Source organism: Nannobrachium achirus, assembly GCF_963921795.1.
Source record: "Nannobrachium achirus genome assembly, chromosome: 12".
NCBI classification, from domain to species: Eukaryota; Metazoa; Chordata; class Actinopteri; order Myctophiformes; family Myctophidae; genus Nannobrachium; species Nannobrachium achirus.
Genome location: NC_137832.1, coordinates 15,206,288 through 15,232,681, shown reverse-complemented (window position 1 = coordinate 15,232,681; position 26,394 = coordinate 15,206,288). Strand labels below are relative to the sequence as shown.

The window sequence follows — 26,394 nt, the reverse complement described above, 5'->3', positions numbered from 1 at the left end:
TATTATTTTGTGTGTAGTCTAAATATGGCACACTCGCTGATTGTTCGTCCTCCTCCCGTGGCCTTGCAGAATGAACGGAATGTGTTGAGCTTTTGACTGTATAAAATCAACTGTGAATTTTTCGATGGAGTTCATTTTAGCTATTTAAAAAAAATGACGTGAACGTTCATTAAACAAATAATGTATTTTATTGGTAGGCCTATTGATATTCTTTAATAAAACAAGCTTATTATAATACATGCTTCCCCCAAATTCTGCACCCATAAGGAGACCTACTTTGACAGGCGGAGCAGAGCCTTGGTTTCGTGGTGCTCCGCTTCCATGTGTGGGGCGCGCGCCCGCGAGAAACAGCCAATCTACAAGCTCACCGCGGGCCGCGGACGCAACGCTCCGTGAGCTTGCAGATCGGGGCGCGCGGCACCGCCGTACGACGCTTTCTTTTGCAGTGGTGTGTAAAGTAACTGAGTACAAATACCGCAAAAAAGTAGGCCTACAATTTTGCGGTATTTGTAGGCCTACTTTACTTGAGTGTTTTTTTCAGTAGCATACTTTTACTTCTACTATGGACCATAGACCTACATCTCAGTCAGAAGCAAATGTTGTAGCCTACTTTTACTATTATTTGAAAACTTTAGTTACATCTAATTTGTAGATTTCTATATTATTACCAGTATTATGATACATAGGCCTACATTGTAGTTCTAACTTCTAACCACTTCATAGACTTCAACAGTAGACTACATACATTTCTGCCATTTGAAAATAGCCAATTGATTGATCGATTGATTGATTAATTGATTGATTGATTGATTGATTGCTTGAAATAGGCCTATTTAATATAAGTTTGCATAGGGAAAGGTACAGTTTCATGACAGTAGGCTACAGTTCACTGATACAAGGTCAACTAAAGGAAACTCAGCTAAGGCAAAGCTCAGGCCTATTTCCATTGATATCCTTCTCTTTAACTCATATAACATTTCATGACAGACAGATAGAACACAGTAGCCTACTATGCAGCAGATACAGTTATATATTTAAAAAAAAAGAAACAAAATAAAAGTTATTTACAATTAGGGTCAGGCGGAGGGTAAGGTTAGACTAGGTTTATTTACCAGTTTCGAGTGGCAGCTACTGGTAAGTGGTTTTCCAAAGCGGTTTTAAGGAAGTTAGGGATTTACACTTCTTTAAGGCCTTCGGTAGGGCGTTCCACATTTTAGTGGTATAGCAGGAGAACAAATTTGACCCTTTGTTTGAGCCAAATCTGGGTTTGACATGGTCTGTGTTGCTGCCTCTGGTGTTGTAATTGTGGACATCCTTGACGTTATGGAAGTATTTTGTCAGGTAGGCCTATATGGGTATCTGGTGGTGTATCTTGTACAACAGGCCCATTGCAAGATGCTGTACTCTGTCATCTACTTTGAGCCACCCCACGCTAGACTGCATGGTGAGTAGTAGGGGTGAGGTGAGTCCGAGGACGAAGGTTAAGCAGGACCTTAAAGGAGCCTGTACAAAATGACTTTTTTTCTATTGATTACTCACGCCATGAAGACTTGGATTCAAGAATATATTTTTTTTTCTATTTGTCGCATTCCTAAGACAAAAGTTTTATTATAGTAAATTTGCCCACATTGATTCCAAATGCATTTGGGTCCCCATCCGGAATCAATGGGGATACATTTTTTTGAAATACATTTTCAATTTGGGGGGTCAACTACTCCCCAATATTTTTTTACAATAGGCCTACAATATTTTTTTGTATCTGCATCTTACCATCCACTTGAATGGAGAAAGAGATTTTTTTTATCTGTTATCTGGCCCATGTGGGAATGGGCTAAAGGAGTAGTACACCCCCAAAATTACTTTTTTTTCTATTGATTAGTCACACCATGGAGTTCAATAATATTGTTTTGTATTCGGCGCATTCCTAAGATAAAAATAAAGATTGTAGTTTATTTACCCAGCTTCAATGGGGGTACATTTAGGGCCAAGGGTCAAGTACATATTTACCCCCATTGATTCTCACACAAATGCATTTGGGTCCGATCCAGGGCCTTGTATTTGGGTCCCCATCCAGGCCCATGCCTTTGGGTCCCCATCCAGATTCAATGGGGGGTACATTTACTATACTTTTTTTTTGTCTTAGGAATGTAGCAAATACAAAAAAAATATTATTGAACTCAAGTCCCCATGGTGTGACTAATCACTAATCAAAAGATAAAAAAGTCATTTTGGGGGTGAACTACTCCTTTAACTCAAGTAAATTGTAATCGTAAAAGTATTTTACAGTTTTACTTTATTATGGAGCAAGTACTTTTTTTCCTCCAACGCTGTTTCTTTTTGGCGTCGGCGGGGGCGCGCCTCAATTGATATGAAAGGAGCGCGAGAGCGAGCGGCTCGCGCCGTGCTGTGACTTCCTCGCTGCTCTCGCTCTCCTCACATTGTGTTAGAAAGGCGAAGCGGAGCACGTTGTTAGGAGAGCGCGCGCAGGCTGTTCTCTCTGCACATTTACAGGCACACACAACTTTACTTTCATTGGTTATCTCCTCTTTAACAAGGGAGAACCACGAAGCTTACGACGCGAAGCTTTGACTAACATTGAGTTAACGTTTTCCAGGTCGCGATAAAAAGGCTAAAACATGTCGGCTTCGGCGGCAAAAGTGAGTAAAAAGGAGCTGAACTCGAACCATGACGGAGCGGACGAAACCTCCGGTAAGAGAAGGCAGAGGCTTGTGGAATGGCGGCCTCCTTGTTCAACCGCCATTTTCACTTTTCTTTTCTAACGCCGAAATGTGTGCATTTAGAGACTGGAACGTTTGACGGGATGAATGTATTGTGACTTTGGTCGTGGACCGTGGCTGTGCCCCGGCTTTGTTGCTGGCGCGGGGGCTTTATTGCGTACATTACATTTAGCGTCGCTGTGGTTAGCCCCCGCTAGGCTAGCTAAACCCCAACGCGTTTGTTAGCATGCTTGCTGACCCGAGTGCCGCTGTTGTTCACACAACACCGCTGCTTCGGAGGCCACGTTATCGTAACGCCGCGTTTTATTCCTGCTCGGCGTTTGTGTTAAATCGACGAAAACGACGCCGTTTTAAACACGTATCCCTTTTCACGTGAAAATACTGTTTTTGATGAGCTCGCAGCGACGAAGTCTCAAGCGCAAAGCCCCGTTGAGCTAGTTGATGTTAGCATCACCCAGCATGGCCGCTTGTTATTTCGACGGCTAGGCCAAGTGATTGAATGAACAGAATGAGATGTTATTGGTAGGCGATATTGGCCATAACTTAAAGCTAGTTTCTGATCGTGCCTTGTCAAACACACGTTTGCGATCAATCGGAGCAACAAAAACGAATAAAAGAAAGTTATGCCTTTCCGCTGTTAGCAACGATTAGCCGGTTAGCAGTGTTGTTTAATGGCTGACGACGTTTGTTATGTTGCTCATCCCGCCACGATTAAAAAAAACTGAACACTTTGGGGGTTTGGTGTGTTACAGCGTCGTTGTGAGAAGTTAAATATTGTTTTAATTGGGACTAGTTGCTACACACGCTAATATTATGTGGCGGTTTTGTTTATCTTTTTAGGCCTTTGTGTTTAGGCTAGTGTCGCTAGTGATCGGGAGAATAGACACAATCGTGTGTGTGTGCAGACGTCCCACATTTAAACCACGCGGCCTTCTGGGTCGCAGCCGGCAGGATACGCTGGGTGAGATCCCTGCTGAACTGGGACTCACTGAGCGATGCCATTGGACGCTCGCATCCCCTCCACTGTTTTGACCAGTTTGTTAGATCGCTGCCCAGTCAAAATTGCGAGCCATTTTTTTCATCGTGGTATTGTATTAGCTAGTAGCTACCGGTCTTGTACTGTAGTGAAACGCATTTACACTCATGTGTTGATGTTGTAAGATTACACTCATGAACGTTTGTAAGAAAACTATGTATACTACTCATTATTAGTGTTATATTAGTATTTTAATGCACGTATTGTTGTTGTATGAGTTGCATTAAAAAGTTCACTTCCTGGTGATTTAAATGACAATGTTGGTCACATGCATTTCCCATTCTTTTTTTTTTCTACAGAGAAAGAGCAACAGGAAGCTATCGAACACATCGACGAGGTTCAAAACGAAATTGACAGGTAAAACCCTTGAAGCAAACTGAATTTAAGCGTGAATAGTGAGAAATGGTCAGGCTGTCACCAATGAGTTTGGAAGTTCTACAGTTTCCACATTTTGTACTTTTCAGGTTGAATGAGCAAGCAAGTGAGGAGATCCTAAAAGTAGAACAGAAATACAACAAACTCCGTCAGCCGTTCTTTCAGAAGAGGTCAGAACTGATCGCCAAAATCCCCAACTTCTGGGTCACCACATTTGTCAACCATCCACAAGGTAAGCTTTTGAATTTGTTCATTGCCGCTTACATGTGGAAATTATTTCAGTAATGTAAAACATGTCAGCCTGGTGTTATAGTTAATGCTCTCTGAATGCATGCTAAACACAGGATTTGGATCAAAGTTTTGTAGTTATAAACTTGTATGTGTAGTTATAAACTTGTATGAGCAAAGTTCAGGCTCTAATGATATTTTCTGCATGCAGTATCTGCTCTACTGGGGGAGGAAGATGAGGAGGCGCTTCACTACCTGAGCCGGGTGGAGGTGACAGAATTTGAAGACATCAAGTCGGGCTACAGAATAGATTTTGTAAGTATTGTTTACATGGATCGCTTTTCACATGGCCGATTAAGCCTTTCCCTGTTTCATGTTGCATTTTTTTGATCTCTGCCCTTTGTGTATTCTAGTATTTCGATGAAAATCCGTACTTTGAAAACAAAGTACTTTCCAAAGAGTTCCATCTGAATGAGAGCGGAGACCCATCTTCAAAGTCGACGGAAATCAAATGGAAATCAGGAAAGGTATGTTTTAATTGGGCTACATTCGTTAACAGTGAGGCTGGTGTACACAATGCTTCTTAACATAATCAAGGTAACCAACTTGAGACATTATTCCCAGGAACTACAGTTAAAACTGGACTGTTGTGTCTAATACTGGCACATGCACAGTAATATTGATTAATGCGCTGTCTTAAAATTTGAGTTTATTTTGTTGATTTAATGATTTAAACAAAATGTGATATCTATATATAAATGAAAAGGCTGCATTCAAGGCAAAATATCAGGTATGTGCCAATATTCATTTTCCAACTTGTTCTTTGTCTTATTTGAAGGACCTGACCAAGCGCTCCAGCCAGACGCAGAACAAAGCTGGTCGTAAGAGGCAACATGAAGAGCCAGAGAGCTTCTTCACCTGGTTCACTGACCATGCTGATGCTGGGGCTGATGAGCTCGGAGAGGTCATCAAGGACGATATCTGGCCTAACCCCCTGCAGTACTACTTGGTAGGTTTCTTTTGCCGTCTTGAATATCATCAGTGATTTTGACTGTTGGTGTGAGCGTGGTCATAGCTACTGCAGCTGTGCAGCTTTTTGATTCACCTGCACTGTTAATATGGTACAACAAGTGAACATTGCACCCCTGCTGGGATTTGAATCTTCAATTACTTTAGATCTCCCAGGTTGTTCTATACCATTTCAAACTCGCACACATTTTCATGGTCATTTTTGTAGACGTTCTGCCTTGGTGGGTTTGAAGTCAGAATGTTGAATACTTGCATCTTTAAGAATCAACCCTGAGCTCATTGTAACTTACAATTTATGTCTTAGGTTCCTGACATGGATGATGAAGAGGGTGAAGGTGAGGACGATGACGAGGATGAAGAGGGGTTAGAGGACATAGATGAGGAGGGTGATGAAGATGGAGAGGAAGACGAGGAAGATGACGGTGAAGATGGAGAGGTAAGGATGCCATAATTTATCAAGTCCTGTCAATGTTGGCAGCTGTATTTGTGTACCATCATGACTGTTAATTTCTTATTTTTAGGATGATGACGGAGAAGATGACTAAGATGATCATGGATCTACCGAGACCCTCAACCTTTTCTTCCCTGTTTGGTTTTTCACCTATGATCAGGAGCAAGTTTATTTTTTTGTGTGCTTCATCTCCATTCTGAAGCCTCTCACCTGTTTGTGCCATGTTTAAGTTCTCCTTTGACTCATCTAAAGCCAATGGCACTTTGCCCTGACTTGTTAACATCCCCAAATTCATCTCAAAAATAAAAATGTACAAAAATAGAATCAGCACGGCATCCTGAGTAGAATTTGAAGTCAATTTACACAAATTTCCTCCTGGTTAAGGTTGTGTGGTAAATTAACTAAAGCCATGGTGTAGTGACCTAGTGCTAGCAGACCTCCAGTTTGTTTTTTATATATATATTATTTTTCTTCTGTTGGGCGTTAATTCCTTGAATAAACTGTTATTTTTCCCCTATGTGGTTAACAAGTACCAGCTCATTCCTATCACTTGTAATGTTAGGGGACTAAGCTGGGGATGGGTGGGAAGTAGACTGGATGGTCTCTAGATGCCGCCTAGATAGTTTAGATTTCTGCAGATCTAGAGTTTGGACAGAAATTGTTTTCTTGGGAGGAAGTCTTGATGATGGCCACAAACAACTTCAAGGCTATCTAACCTACGTTGCAGTGCCCTCCATTGACAGCCCTCTCTAGAAAGTTTGGGTTATCCTCAGTCTTTATCATGAGAAACCATTTGTCAAACTCCATGACGGCATGATTCAAATGAGTTTTTAAATTCATTTGCTTTTTACATCTGCATTACCTATGCTCATTGCCAGGTGTGACCAAAGTGGTTTTGGTGTTAAAACACCCGGAATCTTGACATAATGGAGATTGACAGAAAGGTGACTTTGTTAAATAAAGACTTTGCTGAGAGGATAACCCAAGATTTCTGTAGACGTCCAGTATTGGTGAGCATCGTTTAATGCAACGGATTTAACTTTGCGGTCTCACAAATAGGGCTGTCAATGGAGGGAATTGAATAGCTTCGAAGTTGCCTGCAGTCATCATGATGATTTGGCGTGCAGCTGGATAAAATGGTTCTTGGTGTTTTCTACCTTGAGTATAAGAAATGTTATGTAAATTTGCTCAATAAAGTTGTCAAAATTACTTGGTAAATCTTATGACTTGAGATTTAAGTCCAGCATTTCTTCCACTTTGGGCATAACTGAGGAAGTCATAATGGAGCTAAACATTTTTCCTGCTGCATTGTTTGGATTTACTCATGGAAAGTGAAGCTGCATGAGTTTTACATTGTTCAAGTTCAGACTGATGTCAGAAGTAAATATAAATAAAGGTGACATCTAAAGGCTGTTTAGGCTAGGTGGGGAGTGGGTTGTAAGGGAGAGTTGTTATTTTGACACCATTTCTATGGGACTTTTTTTTTTTTTCATTGTATTGTTTTACAGATATCCATTGAGGTTTGAGATGACATTTTTAATAAATAATAAAATTGAAAAAAAAGCTTGTAAATTTTGGCCCCCACTGCTTCATGGGAAATATGACCTGTTAACTCATGGAAATTGCATTTAATCACCCTTTTCTTTTCCGCTGGGGGGAAAAAGAAACTGTTTTAAATTTGAGGTGTACAAGTTGCTTTGTTACAATAAAACTTACTGTGTATAAATGTGTGGGACTCTTTAAGAGGACAACATTTTATTTTTTATAATAACCATGCAATGTAGGCATTGGAGCTGCCTATACAAACGGGGGGTGAAAAAATACATCAGCTCATAAAAGATTTTGGTGTCACTAGCAGACTTGATGCAAAGTCTTCTCTTAACAATCGATGGGTGATGAGAGCCAAAAACGTCTGGTCCGATTCCTCAAACTTCTTGCTTGTGATCGTCTCTGGCCAGTCGCTGGGTTGAAACGCCCAACCTAAAGTGTAATGAAGTATTGACAATGATATTATTACCATACACGTGTTATAAGTTAACCCATACAATATATTGTTGTAGTAGGCAACTGTTTACCCACCTAGATGTGTTTTACATCTTGGGCAAGAGGCCAGCGTCCAGGAGTATCCGGAGAACCAGGAGAAGTGCTTGTCTGCCGGCCAATGTTTAGAAACGTCCGCTTTTCTGAGCGTTATGACTTCGAACCGGTGACCGTGGGGGTTTTCAAAAAGTTGCACGTTCACTCGCTTGTCTCCGATCAGCGTGTCGTTGCAAGTAGAGAGCGCCAGTTCACTGGGGACAAAGTGTATGTCTTTGGCGTATGCCAGCTCATGACCGCACGCCCTGCAAAGTATCAAGTTGTCCCCCTCCTTTTCCACACTGCAGGCACCACCGGGATCGAACCGTAGACACAACAACAGACAGAACAGCCTCTCCAGCTGTTGAAGACATGGCAGCAGTCGTGGGCCACTCATCTTTTCACACGCACATGGAGGAACAGGAAAGGAAACTAGCTTTGCTAAGTTGTACAGCCTCGTTTATTTTCCATCGTACGGCGGTGTCGCTCGCCCTGAGAGAAAAAAAAACAGATCTACAACCTAAAAACGAAGTCGCTGTATGACGCGTTGTCAACTTGTAGATCTGTGGACGGGGTATACACAAAATTAGGCATATCAGTGCGCCGCCGTGTCGGTCGGATGATGGCGCATCGAACTGACATCGGTGGACAATAGTTTGATCTTATTTATTTATATGAAAAAACGTTCTAAAATGAATTTGATGCGAGTGTCCGATCGATAAAGCCAATAATTACGTGGTTGTATTCGATATTTTCGTGACGTGTTGATTCGATGCGACGACTCCTGTTTTCCCGAGTGCGCATGTGCGCGGAAGTAGATCATAGAACAACAGGATGTAGCACCAAGGGGAAATGCGATTACTCTTTTACTTTAAGTAAATTTTGATTGTTAATACTTTTGTACTACATTTTGGATTCCAGACTTTTACAACATTTTGTTATTGATGATATCCTGTGCAAAGTACTGTGTTCTATCCGTCTGTTATAATGTTATATGAGATACTAGCTCTGAAACATGACTGTCCTTACGAGCGTCATGGTTCCGGGTTAACATAGTTTCGGGCAGAGCGACTTAATTAGCCCCTTACAGCTACACAAACATCCATATTTCATAAACAACATGCTTAATGAAGTCTCACACATGTCTAAATACGGTACGCCCTACTATAATTACCCGTAGCCTCCGTATTCTTTAATAAGAACATTAAGAAGCCTTTTTATCCGATCGTTTTTTTGTTTTCCAATGTATTTCCGGACCGATTTTTGCAAGGCCACGCCCACATCTCAGCGTCCATAGATAGGGTTGGTGCGCATGGGGAAAACCAGGAAATACGAGGAAACACATAAAACGATCGGATAAAAATGCTTCTTATTAAAGAATGCTGAGGCTACGGGTAATTATAGTAGAGCGTACCGTATTTAGACACGTGTGAGACTTTATTAAGCACTTTGTTTGTGAAATCTGAATGTTTGGGTAGCTGTAAGGGGCTAATTAAGACGCTCTGCACGAACCCCTGTCAACGCGGAACCATGACGGTCGTGTTTCAGGGCTAGTTTGCACAAGTATCGCTTGTTGTCTGTTGCTACTCCTGGTTGCTACTAGTAACGCTTGTCAAGCCTGCGTGTTATCCAATCACATAACGATCTGTTACAAATCAACCAACCACAAGCCGCTACTACTACTGCAGTCAAACACAACAAGTCTTCTTCACAAAGAAGTCAGGGTTTTTAGCTGCTTGCTGTGTATATTACTATATTAGTTTAGAGTTAGAGGCGTCCAGTATTATTTAGCCGTATGGATAAATATGATAATGTTCTGCTCGTCCGAAATGCTGTGTCTTGTAGAGTGACTCCGTAGATGAAGAATGAAGACACGAGATTTGTCGCCGCCCGTTCATGTCCATGTCTCCGAGAAGACGCCTGTACATGTCCATCGGATGAGAAGTCCCAAGACCTCACGGGTTTGTTTTACTTTGACACATTAACCATTAACATCTGCATAATATACAATGCCGTTATGCATGCTGATATTGAGATAACGCCATTCATAGAGGTCTCTTTTGCATATGTGGGGAACGGTTTTGCATCACGGGTCAAGCCAAACGTGTACTCTATTCGCAGATGAGATATGTAAGCAAAGCAGTGGTGAAAAAAGTATTGCCATCAACATGTACTTAAAGTACAAAATGTTAGAAAATAGCATATCTACAAGCTCACAATGCGTTGTGAAATACTAAAGTGGTTTATGTATGTTTTATAATATTATAATTTATACCAGCAAAGTAACTAGTAGTAACTAAAGTTATCAAATACATGTAGTGGAGTAAAAGTACAATATTTGTATCTGAGATATTGTGGAGTAGAAGTAAAAGTATTAGGAATTGGAAACACTCAATGGGTGAGAAACCCCGCCTCTTTATTTGTTTTATCCCTTTAAGTAAATCTACTTAGTTACTTTACACTGTGTGTAAGGCAGGTGACGATGCTACGGTCAAGCAGGCTTAGCCACGTCTGTGACCTCACCCTCCACCCTATGAGTGAGGTCACAGGCGGTGCTAGCCAAGTCAAGCAAGCTGCATATTATTGGCAACAATGTCAAGGACCCCCAAATTCAATAAAAGATTTGTGCTAAAATGTTTTAAAAAAATCAGAAAAAGCTAAGGTATGGCAACATGACAGGTGTCTTGCACGCACGCGACCTTAACAACAGGCATGATACATTTGTTTTAAGAAGTACATTTTATTTTGTCCCTGTTTCTACGGCTGGATATGGCAGCCTGGAACGGTTGTTCAAGTGCAGCTAAACTTGGCATGTTAGTAAACGTGCCACAATTAACAATAATGCATTGCACCTGTGCAGCTGACCTGCGGAACCTGGGAATAGACATTGTGTCAAGATGGGGAGAATATAATTATAATACCTTGTTAAAGGGACCATTTTGTTAAATTTGGCATTTGTAGTTATTTTACTGTAATTTAACAACATAATAACTCAAGGACGCCTCATCATGGTCCCTGGCCATTAAACAATGCACCCTGTCACACTATCGTCTATGCAGATCAGGACCAGAGAAACACCAGATGCTGGGAACCATTACCCGACTGCCAGGTCCAAGTCCCGCAGTCCATGGATTCCTCCAGGAAGAGTGTCCTCACGGGGAGATGTCGGCTCATACAAGTGGCAGGTCTCTTGACTGTTATGCGTTTATATTATTTCACCCTGCTGTTATTTGTCCTTATGCATTTTGTAGCTATGAAGACTTATATTACAAAACGCTAGATGCATTTTTGGCTGGCTGGTCAACTCAAGCTTGTCGATTCATATTTCTTAAGACCTGTTCAAGAAGTCATTTGTTTTATGTTTTAGTTTTCAAATTCTGTAAGAGTAGGTGCCATACTTTTGTGACGTGTTGATTCGATGCGACGACTCCTGTTTTCCCGAGTGAAAACAGTATCAAATTGTGAACGGAGAGATTATCCATGCATGCATTCGTTTATTTTCATATTTTAGAGGTCCTCCCAGACATTTACATCTGGATCACACAGTAAAAAAGAGGATGCTGAAGAGGGATACTGGAGTGAGAAACATGGCAGTAAGATTGACAGGCTGATGATGGACGCAGGGCCACCTAAGAATGAGGTATAGCCGATGATAATACTAATAATAATTTGAGCTATAATCATTCAAAACGATATTTTATTGTCCCTACTGTGGATGCCTCAAAACTGTATGAACTTGTTTCGAAAATTGAGAATTGTCAAGTCTAATTGTGTGTGTGTGTGTGTGTGTGTGTGCAGCAGCAGGGGTGAATGCTAAAGAATGTTGTTTATGTTTTCTCTATTCAGTCGAAGCTGCGAATGAAGGATTCTAGACAGTCAGAATGTATGAACGAGGAAGAGCTGGTGGCTGCATCCAAAGATCTGAACATCAGGTAACTTCAGAGAGAATCTGTCGCCCGAGACAACGCCTCAACAGACAGTTCACCAAGCAAGAGAATATCAGAATTGAACCCAGAAAGTTTTGGTTGATTAGTTAGGCAAATCCTTTTGTTTGCTTTATGTAGACAGGAGAGTGTAGAGCAGGGTTCCCCAATTAGTTTTCCCCAAGGGCCGAATTATGTCTAGGGTACCAAGCCGAGGGCCACAACATTGCAGGGGGCGACAGTGGCATTCCCACTACTCCAGCGACAGTTCAGATATCGTCGTTGTCGGGTGAAAATCTTGTATGTCCAAAACCGTTTGTTTTGCATTTATCATTTTAAAAATGATTTAAACTAGTGAAAACAGCCGATCTACAAGCACACAACGCCTTGCATCGCGAGGCGTTGTGTGCTTGTAGATCTGCTGTTTTCACTACTTTTGTGCGACAGCCTTGTATGATGAAGCAGGGCTTTACTTTGCGAAAGAACATACACATTTGGAGATACGAGGTTTCCACCCGACAACGACGATATACTAGTGTTGTTGCTTCTCTTATACCACCATTATTACTGGGGTTATTACTCAGTCTACACGCAAATGGCGTGTAGACTGAGAGGAAGCTGGGGAGGGAGCAGGAGGAGGTGCAAGTAGCACAGGTCTCTGTTTGGAATCGATATTGCAAATACGATGTGGGTAGTTGTACCACAGCTTATAGTTACAGGATGTCCAGTTAAACAAATATACTAAAAACAGGGAAACAAACCATTTAAATGCTGGAAACTCAAATACCCAAGGTTGTCCCTCCTTGCCAACTCTACGAGGTAGGAAAGGTGATCTCAAGAAATATAATCTACTGCTACTACTACTACTACTACTGAATATAATACTGTCAAATATCAACCTTTGCTTTCAGATCAGATTCTGCGGTGTACCATGGGGACATAGACCTGCTCCTGAGAACACTGGTAGAAGCTGAGATTGACGGTGTTTCCATAGCCAATCAACTGTCGGCCTTGAAGGACACTGTAGACGGTCTGCCCAAGGTAAATATGGCGTAGAAGTCTTGCTATCAATGGTGTTAAAAAGAAAATGCTTAGCCACTTTTAACCTGGTGTTCCTTTGGGCGTGTCATTATAGGTGAAAATATCCGATCTACAAGCTCACAACATGACACGCTGTGAGCTTATAGATCGTCTATTTTCGTTGCTTTGTAGATCATTTGCATTTTCGTCTTATGCCAGTGCATCCTATGTACTTAATTTGTTAGGTATCAGCCTGGCCCTGGACCACACCTTAGGCAGATTTGTCTGTGTTTGTGAGGAAAATTATATTTGTATTATATGTGTGTGATATATAACTTTTCTTTTTGTTTTTTTCAATAATATTTTTTATTGATCTTCGCATTTTGTGACAGAAAAAAACAAACAGACACAGACAGCTCAGACACGTAGCAAAAGCGAAGGACACAAGTATAAATATACATTTCCTATACCTACATCAGACTATGGAATTGAACACATGCATTGTTGGTGCTTGACAGTCTATAGATGGGTGATAATTATATACAGTATATAGTGCATACATATACAGTCAGTGTGATATATAACATTTATACATATATAAATGTAGTGATATATGCCTCATAATTGAACATAAATATTTGAACTCTATGGGCCCTATTTTGCATGTCTTATATGACTTAACTTTAGAAACTGGAGGGGTGGCCAATGCTGCTTCGCTAGGGGCCTGTGTTTCTTAGATATTCTTGTCATAAGTAGATTACACCTCCAAGATACCCATGTACCTGACAAACTACTTCCAAAACGTCAAGGATATCCACAGTCACAACACCAGAGGCAGCTCCACTAATCATGTTCAACCCAGATTTAACACTAAAAAAGGCTGTGGAATGCCATACACAAAATTGGTCTGAAAAGTCACCTTCAGACGGCTGCTACTTGAGACTTGTAAATAGACTAAGCCCCCTTCTGTCTTTTTTTTTCACCCTATTTTACCCTTTTTTTTTTTCACCCGCTTTTGTAATTGATGTTATCCATTGTATCTCAAAGTACTCTGTTCTATTCGTCAATCAATTAGTTATATTAGTTAAAAAGTGACAAAGAATGAATCCTGGGTAGGTCTTTGTTCGGCAAGGCCAAAAGGTTGATGAGTATGTCTCCATGTTTTAGGATAAACGACTCTCAAAGATGGATGCTGTTTCACTCGGACGACAGCGGGAGTTATTGTTAGAAAAGATTGAGATATTTGACAACACAAACCGCATCCTTCGGGAACGTCTCAGAGAGTGGCGCGACTATGAGGTAAGTTCCTTTTTTTTAATGTTTTTCTGTTCATGAAAATCCATGGCACAACCAGTTTAATCCAGATGCTGAGTTCAGAAAATGGTTCCAGAACTTGATGTCAGGTGCAGGGTAAAGACTGCAGTCCACACAGGCACAAACCGAACTCACAATGTCAATCATATTCCATGGCAAGCTTTACTTAAAGCGCCAAAGTAAGAGAGTAAAAGAGTAACAGACTTTCAGTTGCTCCAAACCAAAACATGAGTGTTTCTTTTTTTTCCTTTCTTCCCCTGCTAGAAAGACGAACTAACAAAGAGAATGGCCGATTGTGAAGCAGAGAATAATGTGAGTAATTAGCCAATTATTTAACAGTTCTGTTATTTCCCTTTAAATTATTTTGTCAGGTAGTATGTATACAAAACAATCTATAGCACAATATATTGTATGGCACTTAGCTTGCTCCGACTGGTCACCAGCCATATTATCCCCATGGAAGATATGGCAGATAACCAATCAGCTCATCACCCTCCCTGTCCTTTTTATCACCCCCTAGCCAGGGCAAATAAAGGCTGATAATGCCTGACAACGAATGCCCAAATGATATTAGTGTATATTTATATTTTCCAGGTTCTTTTGGCCAAACTCGACAATAAAGAGAAAGAGGCTACCAAGCTTGCTGAGATTTTGGAGTTTCAAAAGGTTTTGATGATTCTGCAATGTTTACCACATATAAGTGGCCAATTAAAAACAAAAGAATAAAACTGGTACTGCACTTTGGTCCTCATATCATGGTTGTTGATACATGCAAAGTTGACGGGTGAATTAATTTGCAAGTTACAGGATTCCTTTATCACACTGTACTAATAGGAGCTTGTATTCGTGCCACAATCTTCCAAATTACAGGACAGCGTAATGACTACTGCAGAGCTATCTAAAACCCTCCAGTCATCCCGCAACGATCTCGAAACTCAGCTACTCATGAAGGAAGCAGAGAACAATCACCTTGCTGCTCAGATTCAGGTTTGTCACCAAGCAAAATTACTGATTGATTGATTGAATATTTTATTATTTGTTTTGCTAAAAAGGTCACAGTGGCACGGATTATTACTGTTACTGTTATTCAAATGTGTGCAGGGTTCCCACGGTCATGAAATTCCTGGAAATATTTTGAAATTAGAGAAATATTTTTCCAGTACTGGAAAAGTTTTGGAATTGATCAAGGGTCCTGGAAGGTCCTAGAAAAAAATAGCTATGCATTGTCTTTGGTTATTGATTTTGTTAATACCTCTGAAATTACAAATTAAACATTGACCAAATTGTCAAATATTAGAGGCGGAAATTGTGAAAATAGCCGATCTACATGCTCACAACGCCATTGCGAGGCGTTGTGAGCATGTAGATCTGCTATTTTCACAATAGAAACGTGTTATACGGGTCCCCAGTTAAAATATAATTATTTCGGGGGTCACAGCCTGAAAAGGTTGAGAACCACTGGCATACACTACCTGTCCTTGGGCATTGCGCATAGGAGTAAGCGACTTGTTATTGAGCTGAATTATTGTTATGTAGTCCTGGAAATTGGGTTAAATATTCTGGAAAAGTTTTGGAAAAGGTTTGGAAATGAATTGGTAAAAAATGTGTGGGAACCCTGTGTGTGGGATATGGCCCTTAGCTGAGCTCGGTTTGGCCTAGCCAATGTGTTAAAATCTGTTCACTTTATCTGTGCGGACCAGAGGATGGAGCAAAACTACGGTTATCAGCGGCAGGAGTTGAAGTCTCTGCAGGAGGAGCTGCAGGTGCTGAGGCAGCAGCGAGAGGAGGACAGAGAGAGACAGAGTGTGGAAACTATTGCCCTGTTGAAACATCAGGCTGAGCAGGCTGAAGAGTCAGCCAGGCAACTCTCCATACAGCTACAGGAGAAGGTACCCGTCGGGGGGCTTTGGTAACGTATACTGTAGCTCAGGGGTCTTCAACAGGGGGTACTCAGAGTTACTACAGGGTGTCTTCCAAATCTTTGTGTGACAGAAACCTTTTTTCCCCCCTCCTTTTTTATATTAACCACTTGAAACCTAGCGTCCATATATCGGAGAACTTTAGCCAAGAATAGCCAATCTACAAGCTCACAACGCCTCGCAGCGGCAAAGAGCTGAGTGAAAGGTCACGTTTTTTTTGTTTTGTATTTGACGGTTCAAGTATTTGACAGTACAAATTGACATTAATCCAAAATACACTGATGATTGTGCTGTCAAAAGATGAAACTATATGGAAACAGGTTGTGGGGCTCCCCGATTCATCTCTCTCAACTAAGGGGTCCATGGCCTGAAAATGTTGAAGCTTGTAGCTTGTTCTATCTTCACTACCGGGTGACCTTTGTTTGCCCCGCTGTGACAGTGTGGCACAGCACGCTGGCATCTACATGCTCCAATGCATTGTGAGCTTGTAGATCTTATATCTTCGATGCGTGACACACATTACGCGACCATAATGTATTTTGATCTCCCTCCACTTGAATGGTTACTGCTACTAGTAACTCACTTTTTGAAATAGGCTCTGTGCATAGCTACGGTCCCGTTCGGCATATGACGTCACTTTTTGAAATAGGCTCTGTGCATAGCTACGGTCCCGTTCGGCATATCACGTACAGTGGCGTCAGTTCAGAAAAAGTTAAGGTATGGCAACATGACTGGTGTCTAAACTGCAGCTAAACTTGGCATGTTAGTAAACGTGCCACCATTAACAATAATGCATTGCACCTGTGCAGCTGACTTGCGGAACCTGGGAATATACCATTTTGTCAAGATGGGGAGAATACAAGTGTGGAGAATATCATTATAATGCCTTGTTAAAGTGACCATTTTGTTAAATTTTGCATTTGTAGTTATTTTACTGTAATTTAACAACATAATAACCAGAACAGATAGACAACGAGACATTCATGGATTTATATTTAAAAGTAACTTTTATATTCAGGAGGAAACCAGCAACATATAAGAAAATATGGGGCCCTTTTATGTCTTTGTTACCATCATTGCGCCCTTGTAACTAAATGGGATATTGTAATATGTAATATGCTGTTAATAATACAAATGTAGGGGAAGAAACTATACTGTACCTGGGGTGTGTTTGGGTTGGTGGGTTATTTGTTTTTTGTTTTGTTTTATTGTTCTTGTCTTTTGTCTTTGTTGTTGTGTAAAATCTAAAAGAAATTGTGACTTTTGTCTAAATAAAAATATCTTTACAAAAAAAAAGTAACTTTTATTTTACCCCGTTTACCCAGCGTATGGCAGCTGCATACCCCTGCCATACCCAATTGACGCCCCTGATCACATATACACGTTGACATACGGTCAAATGAACCAGAACAGGAAACAGGAGTGCCTGCTGTGCCACCTTCTGTGAACACAGGACTACAGTTATGCACAGGGCCTATAGTTGGCTTAAGCCCATCATTTACAACAGCTTGACAAAGGGCAAAATCTGTGTTACTTGAATATTGAACAATAGCTCCCCCCTCCAAAAAAAGCCACATTTTAAATGATAGGACCCAGACTCTTGTTGTTTGTATCCTGTAAATGTACATTTGATTTATGTTATATTATAGTAGGCTAGCTGTTGTTATTTCTACCCAGTAAACGTATATTTAAATTTAGATTGTAACATTTCATGTGTACGGTATGCACTCTCTCAGGAGACCCAACTAGCAGAAGCTTTCTCTGCATCAAAGGACTGGCGCGCCCACCACTCTAAAGAGGATGAAATCACTTCCCTTCAAATGTAAGCACACTCTGACATGACACTTCATTACTTTAACCACTTCAACCTATGCTATATCTTTTTTTCTTTCATTTCTTTTTAAATATCTTTTGCAATTACAAGAAAAGTAGAATTAGGAAAAAATAGCAGAACTTACCTACAATCTTTCGTCATACAATACAGTATATCAGGGTTCCCCAATAGGCGGCCCGCGGGCCATTTGCGGCCCACGGGGGGCTACTGTCTGGCACCAACCAACCCCAGTAATATTGGTGGTATAAGAGCAGCAACAACACTAGTATATTGTCGTTGTCGGGTGGAAATCTCGTATCTAGCTAACCAAACTGTTTTTTCAGCCAGGTGACTGAACTGACCTCAAAGCTGCATGCTGAGGAGGACAAAGGCAGAGCAGAGAGAGAAGAGCTGTTGGACCAGCTGCATAATCTGAGCACTGAAAGTACCTCTGCTAAGTTGGAGAACCAGAGACTGAAGGTAGGTAATAGTAATAGTTACAGGTAAATAGACCTGTAAATGGTAGCTTTATCACAACTTGGAAAACACTATTATGAACTTGCTCCTAACTGACAACTTGTTCTGGATTTGGAAGGTATGTTATTATCAGTACTACTAAGGTTTTACCTTGTGGTGGTGATTACTGTTACACACATTGGGCGCTTTTCGACTGGCAAAGAACCGGTTCAGGTTCTTTCTCGCGCCTATGGGATGAACCAGAGGTGGAAAATGCCCCATTCTGCTCTGCCATAATTTTATCTTATTTTTTCAAAGGCTTCATCGGCCTCCTCTGAAGAAACACTCCGATTTGTTCAGTCTGAAGTCCTTCAGCTCAAATCATCTCTTAGAAAGCACGAGAGCCTGGTGGACAAATATAAGACTAAGGTACAATCGACCTCAACATTATTCTCCTCCTTTTTAGCCTAAACCTCAGCGATGATTAGTAAATTAGGGTTACATTATTTCAGCAAAACATCAACATTTTTGAATATTTCAAATGTAATTTCAATTACAATATGTGATTTCAATAGTATATTTTCATTAATTCTACCGGCCTAGTAAAAATCACTTGTGCCCCCCCCCCCCCCCCCCCCAGGTCCACCAAGCTCGTCTGGAATCGGAGGAGTACCGCGTGAGGCTGGAGATGGTGCAGAAAGAGGCGCGGGACGTGAAGGGCGACCTGGAGAGGGAGATAGAGCAGGTCAGAAGGCAGCTCATTTGCCGTCTGCAGGAGCTGGAGCCGCTGCCCGAGAAGCTCAGGCACAACGAGGCCCAGCTGAGAGAGGCCCAGGAACAGACGCTCGCTCAACAGAGGAGGAGCGCTGAGCAGAACAGTGCCCTCTCTGACCTCCGACACAAGGTATAGTGTAGGTTGGTGTGTTTTGTTTTAGAAGAAGGGGCATGATTTGTGTACACTCACATTAGGGCATTCACGAATAGTGATTTTTAGTATTCGAATTATTCAACCTCAAATAGTCGAATATATTCGGCAGGACTGGCCAAACTGTCAAATATTAAGTAAGCATTATGAAGGCGAACATTATGAAAATAGCCGATCTACATGCTCTGCGAGGCGTTGTGAGCATGTAGATCTGCTATTTTCACAATATTTATCTGCGGAACCGAGTCACATTAAATGTAATACCTACAATTCCAAGTGCTTGTCAGGGTGGGGGTCCCCAGTTCAAATATGTTTATTTTGGGGGTCACAGCCTAAAACGTTTTGAGAACCCCTGGTATAGATTATTTAAAAGAGAAAACAATAAAAAATAATAATAATTAAAAAAAAGCGAATATTCGACTTCGGTGAACAACGTCGAATAGTGACTTTGATATTCGAATTTTCGAATATTTGCCCTAACTCACATTGCTTGTACAGTACGCTCATTCAAATCCCCCTCCCAGATAAGTCAATGTCCTAGTTCACTGCTGTTCACAGCTGCACACCTTTTAAACCAGGGGTCTTCAACGTTTTTCAGGCCAGGGACCCCCCAAACTGAAGGGGAGATGGAGCAGGGACCCCCTCCCACCTCGTAGGGTGGGAGGGGGGCGGGGCCACAACGTATTTTTTATTTTTATTTTAAACATGCATGTAAAAGGTACAGCGAGCAGGGTGGCCATACCATTTCTAAACATACTACTAGAACCAATGTCAATACTATAAACAATCTTTCAACTGCACAGTAATCATGTATACAAGCTATTATTATTAAGCTATTTTAATATAAAAGTGGAAAATGTTTGACAAATGGCAATTTTTGAAAGAAATAAAGGTTTAATCAAGCAACAATTTTGCTGACCCCCTGCAGTACCTCCGCAGACCCCCTAGGGCTCGCGGACCCCCTAGGGCTCGCGGTCCCCCTGTTGAAGACCTCTGTTTTAAACCATGACAATAATCATGCTAAATGTGTATATACTGTATCTATAGGTGGAACAACAAGGCAGTCGGCTGGAGACCCTTCAGCAGAAGAATGTGATTCTACAGGAAGAGAATAACCTTTTAAAGGATAATGTGGAGACCTTGGAGAGGTACACGATTTTCACAAATACACTTAAAGGACAACTTTAGTTTTTTACAACAAGGGTTCATATTTTAGATTGTAATTAAAGAATATAAAAGATGAGTGTTAAAATTATTTCATTTACTTTCTATTGTTTTAGAGATTCTTATTTCAGTGGTTGGGGCCATGCGTACAAGTGGCTAAATATGTAATTTTACACAGAATAAGCCCATTCCCAAGATACAACGCAACCTTTCATGGTTGGATGTGACTTATGGGGGCTAGAAGTGTTACTGTAAATAGCAATAAAGAAACTGCTGGCTTATTGTGTGTAAAAATACATATTTAGCCACTTGTATGCATGCCCCCATGTGTACGCATGCCCCAAATTTTAGCACGGTAAACACGATAAAACAATAGAACGAAGCAAATGAAAACATTTTAACACTCACTTTTTCTTTTCTCTAATTACAATCTAAAATATGAACCCTTGTTGTAAAAAAACAAAGCTGTCCTTTAAAGTGTCCACTATTTGAAAAGACTAGTCGCATTATACACTTTGGTTAGCTGTGGGTCTATGTTAAGACATTAGCATTTTAGTTAACAGTAGCTGCCCCACCCCGAATTTGATATATTGTGTTTTTGAAATGATATGCCTCAGTTGCACCCCCCCTCCACTTGTTCATCTAGGAAACTGGAAGAGATCACATTTGACAACAAAGACAAGGCTCAGGTTGTTATCATAAAGGAGGCAACCATTAAAAGCCTTCAGCAACAACTGGAAGAGCGGTCCAATGACTGCAGTCTCATCTCCAGACAACTGGAGCATGCCCTGGAGGATTCCAAGAGACAGGTCTGTCAGGTTGTATCACTCACATAAAAGTTCTGTCAAAACTCATGATCTTCATACTTAAATACATATTCACAACTAGCGGCTTATTGCGACTGTAGGTCGCGGTTAACTGTGAAAACCGGCACATCTTGTCCACGTATCTCTGTCTGTAGTAACGCCTGACACTGTGGTTCCCCTGACACATCACTGTGACACCACAGGTCTATGGGTTTGTCGCTCTGACATCACTGTGATGTCAGGGGAACCACTCTTAACAGAATGGATTTTCTGCTCTGACTTCACTGTGATGTCACACTAACAGAATCCCTTTTATGCCCATATATGGAGTTCCCCTATGTCATCAATATCTAACAGGACTTCATATGGGAATGCCCAAATATGGAGGCCACATCGGCCACATACCACACTAACAGCCAATATCTGTGTGGCTGGTTCTACAGATCTCCATGTATGGGCATAAAAGGGTATGATGTCAGATGTCATAGACATCATTGGACTTTCACATAACGAATAACTGAGTAAGCATGTTTGGGCTCTCACAGCATATCTCCATAAACAGTACATCAGGGTTCCTACGGTCATGAAATTCCTGGAAATATTTTGAAATTAGAAAAATATTTTCCAGTACTGGAAAGGTTTTGGAATTGATCCAAGGGTCCTGGAAAGAATAGCTATGCGTTGTCTTTGGTTATTGATTTTGTTAATACCTCTGAAATGAAATGATTGGCCAAATTGTCAAATATTACAGAAATTGTGAAAATAGCCGATCTACATGCTCACAACGCCTCGCAACATTGTGAGCATGTAGATCTGCTATTTTCACAATGGAAACGTGTTATACAAAATTCCTCAACTCTTAGTGCTCCTCAGGGTTCCGTGTCCCCAGTTAAAATATGATTATTTCAGGGGTCACAGCCTGAAAAGGTTGAGAACCACTGGCATACACTACCTGTCTTTGGGCATTGCTGTTATATAGTCCTGGAAATTGGGTTAAATATTCTGGAAAAGTTTTGGAAATTAATTGGTGAAAATGTGTGGGAACCCTGGTACACGGATCTCCATACAGTATATGGGTACCAGGGGTCTCCATATATGGGTAACTGGTCCGATATACATCACTGGCCAGATGGCAAAGAATTGGCGCGTCGCATGTCGCCCTGAGGCGTCTCACTAGTCATACAACCATAGTATTCAACTGAGCAGCTGTACTGGGGATGTTTACACGTGTTTTACATTTTCTTTTCAGATGGATGAGAGTCTGCAGAGGGCCTTTTCTAAAGAGAGGTCCTCTCAGTCCAAGGCTCTGGACTTGGAGGGCCAGCTGAGAATAGCCAAGACAGAACTTACCCAGCTAAACCGAAGCAAGGAGGAAGTGAGTGACATTTCTTATTTGTTAATATTATTTGACAAAATCACAATTATTTTGTCATAATCGTCATCGTTTCCATGTTGAAAAAATTTCATATATTTTCAACGTTTTCAAAAATGGTGTAAATAGCCGATCTACTTGCTCACAACGCGTTGTGAGCTTGTAGGTCGGCTATTTCCACTATCAATGTTCTTTTGTAAGTATAAAGTTGTCAAATATGTCAGGCATTTCTTTGTGTATTTAGGTTATGTGTCATATCTGCCATGTGCAACTTCAAAGCCTACAAGCCAAACAGAAATGTAATTGTCAGCGACAAAAACACAATTAAATCGTTAATCGCGAATAATTTGAGTGACAATTAATCGCCATGTAAAACGTCATAACTGTGACAGCCCTACTTGTTACCAAATTGACACGGGGGAATGTAAAATGAGACCGTCGTCACACTGTGTACGTGACTGAGATAGGTTTTTCAACACATTTTGTGTATCATTATTTTATGCTTTAACTATTGAAAAATAAGTGTCTTTTGAATCCTTCTAAGATTTTTTGAAAAACCTAGCTTTTTTTTTCTTTCTAGATGGAGCGGCGTTTCCAGTGCCAGTTGAAGAACGTGAAGGACAGACTGGAACAGTCAGACTGTACAAACCGCAGCCTACAGAACTACGTTCATTTTCTCAAAGCCTCCTATGGGAATGTGTTTGGTGACTCTTTACTTGCTAACTAAATCAGGGACGTGCTGGGCCCCTGATTCAGCCCGGGAAAAAGAGTTGGAGAGGCCCTCTTTGCGCGCTATAGAGAGAGATCTCTCTCTGTAGCGCTGCTGCTACTTTGCCATTTCAGATCATGACATGAGTTATATTTCGTCGTTGTCGGGTGGAAACCTTGCATGTCCAAAACCGTTTGTTTTGTATTTATCATTTTAAAAAATTATTTAAACTACAAGCACACAACGCCTCGCGGTGCGAGGCGTTGTGTGCTTGTAGATCGGCTGTTTTCACTACTTTTGTGCGACGGCCTTGTATGATGAAGCAGGGCTTTGCTTTGCGAAAAAATCTACAAATTTGAAACTTGGAGATACGAGGTTTCTGCCCGACAGTGACGATTTACTTTGTTGGCCGCCCAGCCCCCAACATGGAACGAAGGCCGACATTTTATTATTAATTTTTTCCTAATGGACCGGCTAGGAATGAAGCGGCTGTTCGGGAGTTGTCCCGCTTTTCCCAATGGCCAGCACGTCCCTGAACTAAATACAAAACACATCTGCCCAGATATGTTTCAAGCACTAAATATTTGATGGAAAATACCTACAGTATACAAGCTTTTTCTTACGCATATTTTAGACTTTGATGTTCTTTTAATTATGATGAAACCAGTGAAACAAAATGTAATTCTTTACATTTAATTTTATGTAATAAATGAATGTTGCCAAGACAAATTCCTTTAATTGCACTAAGCTGAATCTTCTGTTTCTGACCTAAACCTCTACAACTGATCTCAAACTTTGCTTTGCTTTGATGAAATGATTAACTTATTTACAACTGTATAAATGCTATTTTACCGACAGATATCAGATATGTCAGAAACCCCTTCCAACTTGGCCCAGTTAAACATAAGCAGAATAGGAAATTGGAAGATTTTATTTAAGCTTGGAAAGCTCATAGACTAGCAGAAGCACATGAGCAGCTGATGAGTATGAGGCTGGCTACAATATCACACAGATATAAACAACATGTTTAGAGTTCAGCGCTCTTCCTCAGGTAGCACTGAAGAGGAATTGGGCAAGAGCAAAAGGCACTGAATAACAATGTCCCCTTGGGAAGCATAATTGTTGAGGGATTTCAGTTGGGATCTTATAGCTGTGCACACCATTGCTATACATAAATAAGAAAAAAAGAAATAATTTCTTTTAGACCTGTTAAACCTATACGTTGTCAGCCTCAGGTCTAAATGGGTTAAATCATTGTCTGTCTGAACTCTAAAACAAATAAAAAAGGTTAAATGAACCTATAATAATAGAAAACTCCATGTTTGTAGAAAGACATTAAATGTCTTTCTACAAACATGGAGTTTCTATTATAGGCAGATCTATTAAAGCAAATTTTGCTTTAATAGATCTGCTGTTCCATTCCTAGACCAAGCTCGACTCCAACCAATATTTAGGATCATTTTACACTGGTTGACTACCCCCTTCTCTGCAACGCAGCCAGTTAAATCTACAGTGCTAAAAGCCATGGGCGACTGCCCACTCCTCACCTTGTCAGCGGTGTTGTAGGGCAGGCTACAGCGTCGGCTGGGGGAGGTCAGCTCAGTGAGAAGTTTCTTTGCGACTCCTGGAGTGCCTTGTTGGTCTCCTCTAGCCTGTGGTGTGAACAGAATAACAGGACATAACAGGACATTTTCTCATTTTAGTTTACAATGCAAGTCCTGCATTATCCCCTTCCACCGCCACCCTTTTGGACTAAGGTGGTGCAGAAACTAAACCATGATAATTCAAGCAAAGACTCTTAGGAGTTCCCCAAGCCTCCGGGGAACCCCAGAGATCCTTGAAAGAGTTCAGCCAAATTAGTCAATATAGCATCGCAGTTTAAATCACTTTAACCATAAATACATTGGTTATTTGAAAATAGCTGATCTACAAGCTCAGTGTGCTAGACATTTTTGTGAACAATACAAATCTAGTATGGGGGTCCTTGGCACAATAGCTTTTCAGATGGGGGGTCTGAGGCCAAATACATATCAATTTGTGGGTCCCTGAAATTAAAACGTTTGAGAACCAGATTTCAAAGAGGGGACCAGGGGGTCTCCAGCTGGAATATTGATAATTAGGAACCAAATGGACCGTTATAGGTCTGTAACTCTGAGTGTATAAATGGAACCAAATGGACTTGCGGGGTCCGTTTGTTTCCAATTTTACAGAGTTAAATTAACACTGAGGATTTTAATTTAGTGTATATTCCACTATATCAAATAGGGGTGTGTGGGGTATGAAAATGGTGGTCCTTGGAATGAAAAGGGGTGAGAAAACACGTTAATAATCCACCCCTGCCTACCTTCCTCAAGCTCTGAGCATAATGGAAAGCCTGGGTTCCCGAGGATAGTTAGAGCAGGCCAGGTCCTCTGCTCAAGCAAGACATGTCTGCCAGACAACACAGAGATAGTTGTGATCTGTCATGATTATGACATTTTACACAACGATAATTGTCAGTCATTCAAATAATTGTGATTAACGATTTGTGTTTTGCTTATGGCTGTGCATCGGTTTCGATGAAGACGTTGTTGCTCCAATAGAGGGTTATTGCGGAGGGCTTCGTTTGTGCCATTCCATGTGGCTATGCAGGCCGATGCGTGACCCGCATGGTTTGCCACATGTGGGGCAGATGAAGTCCACACATGAGGGGGGCCTCTGCAGCACGCTGGTGTCGCTGGACATGCTGCTTTTTTCTCCTGTCAGTGGTCTGCTCCCGCCTTCTGGAGGTGTGCGATGCCCTTACACATAACCTAAATATAAAAAGAAATTGACATATTTGACAACTTTATACTCTTTATAAAAATAACATTGGTGGAAATAGACGATCTATAAGCTCACAGCGCTTCGCATCGGCTATTTACCATTTTTGAAACAGTTTGAAAATATATGAACATTTTTCAACATGGAAACGATTTTGAAAAAAGAAAATTGCGATGATGTCAAATAATTGCCATTAGACGATTATGTAATAATTTTGACAGGCTTAGCCTTAGATATG

General features: G+C 41.0%; 2 protein-coding genes across 4 annotated transcripts; both read left to right on the top strand.

Moving 5' to 3' along the window:
* The first annotated feature begins 2,450 nt into the window (after window positions 1–2,450).
* Window positions 2,451–7,562, top strand: LOC308295927 (protein SET-like). The gene is made up of 8 exons (XM_080739004.1): window positions 2,451–2,709; window positions 4,074–4,131; window positions 4,239–4,381; window positions 4,589–4,692; window positions 4,791–4,904; window positions 5,216–5,386; window positions 5,711–5,842; window positions 5,928–7,562. Exons 1-8 carry the CDS (start codon window positions 2,637–2,639, stop codon window positions 5,949–5,951), a joined length of 819 nt encoding a protein of 272 aa, XP_080595130.1. The 5' UTR covers window positions 2,451–2,636; the 3' UTR covers window positions 5,952–7,562.
* A 764-nt stretch (window positions 7,563–8,326) lies between these two features.
* On the top strand, window positions 8,327–23,547 carry LOC308295149 (outer dense fiber protein 2-like). 3 transcript variants are annotated; one of them, XM_080738139.1, is made up of 19 exons: window positions 8,327–9,894; window positions 10,993–11,118; window positions 11,445–11,573; window positions 11,780–11,865; window positions 12,768–12,897; window positions 14,044–14,175; window positions 14,455–14,502; window positions 14,785–14,856; window positions 15,061–15,177; window positions 15,891–16,079; window positions 17,846–17,931; window positions 18,267–18,402; window positions 18,697–18,807; window positions 19,019–19,282; window positions 20,351–20,451; window positions 21,114–21,276; window positions 22,523–22,648; window positions 23,226–23,414; window positions 23,446–23,547. In XM_080738139.1, the coding sequence occupies exons 1-18, from the start codon at window positions 9,799–9,801 to the stop codon at window positions 23,370–23,372; spliced, it is 2,259 nt and encodes a 752-aa protein (XP_080594265.1). In that variant the 5' UTR covers window positions 8,327–9,798; the 3' UTR covers window positions 23,373–23,414; window positions 23,446–23,547. The 3 variants fall into 3 exon arrangements, with proteins under 3 accessions (XP_080594265.1, XP_080594264.1, XP_080594266.1); XM_080738138.1 differs by having other exon boundaries at window positions 23,226–23,539; XM_080738140.1 differs by lacking the exon at window positions 14,785–14,856 and having other exon boundaries at window positions 23,226–23,539.
* The last annotated feature ends 2,847 nt before the right edge of the window (window positions 23,548–26,394 follow it).